We start from the raw sequence: 6,432 nt of genomic DNA on the forward strand, positions 1-6,432 counted from the left end.
ATTCACGCGGATATGCATGTTCACATGTGCATGAACACAACACTCACACAAGGCTGAGCAAGGCCAGACACATAGTGTTGACACGCCTGCACCTGTGCACATAGATGTAACCAATAAACCTCGAGTGTCGGTAACACAGTGGGGCCATACTTAATTTAAACAATGTGACAACACACACATACACACACAGAGACTACAGCCATTTATTTTTTTTCTCATCCACCCACAGAATCACTGAACCCTTCCATGCCCACTCACGTTACACAAGTGAATGAATGAGAGTGCGTGGAGGAATGGAAAGAGAGGGAGAAAGAGGGGAGAAGAAGAATGACGGAGTGTGTTTGTGCCAGGGCCTAATGAGGCGAGTAATGCCATGAATAGGTTGCTGGGTCCGTTCACCATGGATTCCTCTGGTTTCAGAGTGGGTTGGTGGTGTGTGACGTGAAACGCCTCCCTCTGGCAGGACATTACTCAGCTCTGTCTCGCAGGACTCGGCCGCACATGTCAACATGCTCGGGTTGCACCCTCACCAATCACACATGCATACAATGCATTATCATAATCAGACCTCCCTTTATTTCATTACACCTCTATTTCTTCATGCATTACTCGGGCCAACACACACACACACACTCATCACTTTCTCCTTCTCTTTGCAGGAGCACATATTCAAGCTAATGAAAAGTGACAGCTATGCACGCTTTTTGCGATCCAACATCTACCAAGACCTCCTGTTAGCCAGAAAGAAGGTGAGCTGCACTCACTAACCCCGATGTCACCTCCTCTTTCTTTGTAGAGCTTCGCCACTTCTGTTATGTCTCTCATATTTGATTCCTCTTTAAGATTTAAAAGATGCTCCAGGTTCACATTTACTATGTGTGTTTGTGCGCAGTCAACAGTTTGATACAGAATCAATAATATGAGCTGCTAGTGATGGGGATGGAATCATAGACTGTATATAAAAGAGGGTGGAATGTGCAGTACTTTTACTCAGGTACTTTAGTACTATGTTGAGGTTACTTGAGTATTTCCATTTTTTTCCTTTTTAATACTTTGTCTTTGACTATATGTTTGTGGGGAAATATTTTACTTTGCACATTCAGATTATAGATTAAACTACCTGTCACTGTGTGTACTGTAATGTCATTTAAATTAGCCTCAGTTTTACCAACTGCAACATCATGCATTAACAATAATAATTGAATAATGTATTATACATTATTCTGAAATGGGCCATTCTGTATAATGAGTACTTTTACTTTTGGTACTTATGAACCATTGAATGCATGTTTAATTATAACAGCATCTACACTGTGGTGCTGCTACATTGACTTCAGTAAAAGATTTAATATAAATACTTGTTCCACCACTAATTGGTGATGTTTTCATAGTAAACTGTGCAGAACAAAAACAGAACAATTCAAACAACTTGCAATTTTCAGTAATCAGATCACACTTTTATGTCATTTTGAAGTTCTTTGCAAGATCCTGGCAATCAGCAGTTCCTGTATACAGTATGTGAGCTCTGAAAGCATCATGATGCCTCAGCAGTAACAGAGCAAAAATTCATCTCTAAATTGCAGGTGCAAGAAAAATGTAAATGATCTGAAGGGAAGTGTCAATAACAATAACATGACATCATACGTCAAACTGCTCAGACAGAGAAGAACAAAAGTCATTCTGTAACAAACAGTAATAAACACACAATAAATAGACACAGCCCAGTGCAGTGTGTGGTTGACGGATGCAGTTGATTATGTAACAGTGTTGTAGCAGGTGGTGATTCTGTTGGTTTTCTGTTATGTTGTTTACCTCGTGTAGCTTATCAATGTCATTTCTAAGACTTGCACAGCTAAGCAAACACTCATTTAGCTGTTACTGTGTAATATGGAGCTTTTCAGCAAATCACAGCTGCCTCTTTTCATGCAAGCCTTTCTGCCCTGTCCCGTTTGGACACTGCTCCTTCTGCTGGCCTGTCACCGACACCACCCCATTCCCCAAACAAACAAACAAACAACCAAAAAAAAAAAAAAATGCAACCCCTGCATTGTCCTCGGCCCTCATTTTTGCAATGCCCCCCCCCCCCCCCCCCCACTAACGGCATCACTCCCGACCTCCCCCTCCCCCACCTCGTCAACACCCGTTCCTGACCCAAACACTCACCCTGCTTCCCCCCCTCCCAAAACAGCAGCCAGCAGACACTGAACAGGGCCGCCGCACCTCCTTGGAGAAGTTCACCCGCAGTGTGGTAAGTCATTTGGAGCTGGGGCTGTTCATATCACAAACCACACTGGCTGGCTCACTATCAGTGGCTTTTGCAGATATAACCATATTACACTCTATTGTGGCTTCTATAGTCCTGTAATAGGATGTGTATGTGGGAATAAGATAACACGCTAGTCACATGAATGGTTGCAGCTTAGCATTTTTCAACACAATCACATTGTTGCTGTGTGATTTTAATGAAATATCATGTACAGCATCTCAGTCTGGTAATGTGTTTCCGTTCTGATTGACCTTCTAGGGCAAGTCTTTGACGGGAAAGCGCCTGACAGGCCTGATGCAGTCATCCTGACACAGTCTGTGCTGGAGGGGCACAGACAGACCCCGCCACACAGGGGCCGGGACAGGGGCACAGACAGTGGAACTGGGCTGGACGGAGCTGCTGCTGCTGCTGCTGCTGCTGCTGCTGCGGAGGCTCTCGGACGCTGCTCCGAGGACTGCTGCCGTACTGTTAGTGCAGCACTGGGGTCTGCCGGGGTGAACCACCCACACGGATCCACTGAGGAAAAGACAATGGTGACAAGGGAAACCTCAGCCGACACACCACATGGCATGCAGCATACAGTATAAGCACATCCAGACTAGGGCTGCCCTCTTTTCATCACTTAGTTGGCCAACCGGTTGTTAGGCTCTCTGTCGAGTAAGCTGACTAGTTTCTATTGTTTTCATTTTGTTTTATATACATGTTTATTGTATATCAAAAGAAACAATGTTCTTTGATTAAAAAAGAAAAAATCATAATACCACAAACACATGACAATTGCTGTAATTGTCCTAAAGCAGCTGGGGTCAGTCCTTACTAAGACATGCCTGCATAAATAAAAAGGTCAAAGAAGCACATTGACACAGACACAAATCTATTTTACATACGTCTCTGTGCTTGCAAGGCAGCCAGCAATAAATAAAGCGTGAGACCACTTCTCTCTTTTTTTTTTTTCTTATTAGAAATATATCCAACCTCTTTTTATAACCTTGGAATTTCTATTATATGTGTTTCTTAAAGAACATGACATACCGGTTAAATAGTGAACGTAGTTTTGGCAGAACTTCAACGTAACAAAGTTGGTTTTTCCCATAACTTGTATTAAATGACATCTTACAAAATTGATTTTCAAAGGTATAATGTTTCATGCTTCATTACATTCCAAAAATCTGGCATAAGGGCTTAATGTAGCATCCACACCGCACTGTTGCATGTTTCATCCAAATGTCTTCGTCCAGGATTAATGTTCTGTCTCTGCAACAGTGCTCCGTAATGAGACTGATGGCGAAGAATAATTTATTCAAGTTGGCAAATTGGTCCACTGCTTTAACAACTTCCAGGCTTTGAGTTCCAAACATTTTGGAGGCTGCACAGTCAAATCAATCAATTTCCAAATGTCCGCGTGAAGAAATGTCTGAGCTGCTTCAACACATGGTGGTGTGAATCATGGTGATTTGAGGTTTACTTTAGTTCTAGTGTGCACAGTCACGTGTGAAATAGCATCCACATGCTTTCTGGGCTCTCCTACCATAGGTGTAGTGTTCAATGTTTCCAGTGCCATGGGTCCATCTAGTGGTGGATAAACCACAGGACCAGCAAGAGAGTGTTACAAGACTGTGTTGTGTTGTGTTCATGTCATTTTGAAGGACATCATGATGTCAAAACTCGTCGTTCTCCGATCGTGGAGAATTTACAAGGCCTGCTGCCCGACATGGGATCATTTATGTTTTATTGTTTTTTGTACTGCATGGTTTTTTCATCTTTTGTTTTCTGAAAAATAATGAAACCTGCTCATTTTATTGTTTGGCAAAATGAATGCCACGACTCTCTGTTTAATAGTGTCATGTGTTTTAATGACTTTGGGGAAAATGGTGCATGTCATTGAACCATAATGGACTGTTAGATGGTTGGACTCTCCAAAGACAAGCGTACAGATGGGGAAAAGCCCTGAAGTGGAGCAACTCTCCTCAGTGAGCAGACATCAAAGCCCTGAGATGCAACTGGGGGACAATATCTGACCCGTCATGGGCTCCAAGTCCGCACACTGAACATTAAGGCCTCTCTGCTCCACTGTGGCCTCAGCCTTCTTCTGCAGACAGAAAGTGCTCGGACTAAAGAGATTTCAGTCTCACAGCTCCCCCATGAGGCCGGTGGCTGCTACAGTGATGGACTATTAATGCGTGAATGAGTGAATCATCTATTCTTTTATATTAGAGTCGTTGCACTGCACTGTACAGGTCATATTAATAACTATCATTATAATCATAAACCAATAACCTCTTGATTATAAGGTAGAGAGAGATGATGTTTAACCTGAGTCGATGTACCAAATGTTTATTCTCAGCACAAACACAATGACACTATGTACAGAGTGCATTGTAGATGTAAACTGGCTAAATTTCATTATCCAAAAGCACACTTTATTATGATATGGGCACATTACTATGCATGTAACATATTCAGGGCATTTTGTGCTTTTAGTTTCTCAATCAGCAAAATAACTACTGGCACTCTAAAACACTCAAGCACCTGCTATCTATCCATGGGTACCAAATAATAAAGACTCTGGACCTGTCTGCTCTGTGCCACTGGCTTCATGGTGTTTTGCTCTGCTCCACACCTCTATGAGGTGACACTTTTCACTAATCAGCACTTCTGGTTTAATTATTTAAATTTAATTTGAAGAATTCTGGAGTTTCTTGCTCCACAGGATTACATATCTGCACCATATTTCAAAGTTCTCCATCCAATAGTTGTTGAAATAATTCTGCCTGGACCAAAGTGGTGGAACTACTGACACAATGATATTGTTGGCTAAGAAGTAAACACAGTATAGCACTGCATGAACTCATAGCAGCTAAATTAATGCTGTATTGTGTCATTTGTGGCAATGCAGACATCTTGACCTACAAACTGACAGCATGCAGTGTTAAATACCTTGGGTTCTAACGAAAGGCTGGTTTGGCATTGCAATACAGGAATCTTGAATTTTGGATGATTTGACCCATGCATGGGTCTAATAGTTAGGGTATCTATCTAGATCTGTCTGCTGTGAGTGCCACTACATTGTGGAAGGTGAATATGACTGGTCCCATCATGGTGGCACAGTGGTAGAGTGGTTAGCCCCTCAGCAAGAAGGTTATGGGTTTGATTACTGAGCCATTGTCCTTTCAGAGTGGACCTGCATTATTAGTCTTTAACTATATGCCGGAGAGAGTGATGGGAAGGCCTGTCTGAGGTGTACGCTGCCCTTACCTTGTGTCAGCTGGGGTTGGCTCCACCCCCCTCTGACTCTGCATGGATAAACGATACAGCCAATGGGTGGCTGGTTCCATTATAATTGTTATTCTGACCTTGAAAGGTTTCTCTATTTCAAGTAGTAAATATGCTCTACAGATCTAGTTTCATGCACCTGTTTAAATGCTGCTGTGATAAACCGATTTGCCACTCAGCAGACAGACTCTGCTGCTCTGATATCACTTCTGCAGACTTACTTTAGATTTCTCAAACTGCACCCACCAATCAATATGAGCTCCCCAAGTGGAGCTCCGTTTGTTGTCTTTCCCCCCCCCCCACCCCACTATCTGGAGTCCTGAACTACAAACTGGAGCTGTTTTTCCCTCTCTTGTCTGCTTACAAAGTCTGAGGGTCACTCCAACCTATTGATCCAGTTTGGATTCTTCTGCTTATCAACTATCTTTGGAAGATGATCTGTGGCCCTTTTTTCAGAAAAACAGCATGGAGCACCACCACCCGTTCTTTCAGTTTTTTTCTTTATTTTTTTTCAGAACAATAAAAATAGTTTAACAAACAAAGACTTCTTCATTCTCTCCATTTCAACTTGTATTTACAGCTGAAGATGAAACAAACAACCAGTCATGTCCATTTCATCTCCTCTTGGCTCCGTTCCCACCCCGATGCTCCCTCACCACCCCGGCAGGCTTGACAAGAGAGTACCAGGGCCTATTGCTGTGTCTTTGACGAGGTATACAGGCTATTCAATGATTGGTGACACGTTATTTTAAGCAGACGTCACTGACTTTTGCATTTTAGGAGCTTCTCCTTTTGTTCAGAACTGCACCACACTTGGCCTGTTTGTATACGGTAGGTAACATTTAGCAGGTTATGACTGATGATACATGCTTTCACTTACTGGCGTGACTTCA

The 6,432-nt window shown here is 42.6% G+C and overlaps 1 protein-coding gene across 3 annotated transcripts in view; it reads left to right on the top strand.

Annotated features, from left to right (window-relative positions):
* LOC146963914 (regulator of G protein signaling 6-like) overlaps window positions 1-4,841 on the top strand; it is a 42,415-nt gene extending 37,574 nt beyond the window's left edge. Inside the window, exons 15-17 of one of the 3 annotated variants that reach the window (XM_085766668.1) lie at window positions 660-749; window positions 2,189-2,248; window positions 2,525-4,841. In XM_085766668.1, coding sequence (XP_085622794.1) covers window positions 660-749; window positions 2,189-2,248; window positions 2,525-2,575 — 201 coding nt within the window. In that variant the 3' untranslated portion in view covers window positions 2,576-4,841. The remainder of the gene's footprint in view (window positions 1-659; window positions 750-2,188; window positions 2,249-2,524) is intronic. The other 2 variants (XM_085766669.1, XM_085766670.1) reach the window with 2 other exon arrangements.
* Window positions 4,842-6,432: the final 1,591 nt, after the last annotated feature.

The sequence above is a fragment of the Trachurus japonicus genome, chromosome 22 (assembly GCF_045865225.1).
Source record: "Trachurus japonicus isolate A0001 chromosome 22, Traja_1.0".
Taxonomy (NCBI): Eukaryota; Metazoa; Chordata; class Actinopteri; order Carangiformes; family Carangidae; genus Trachurus; species Trachurus japonicus.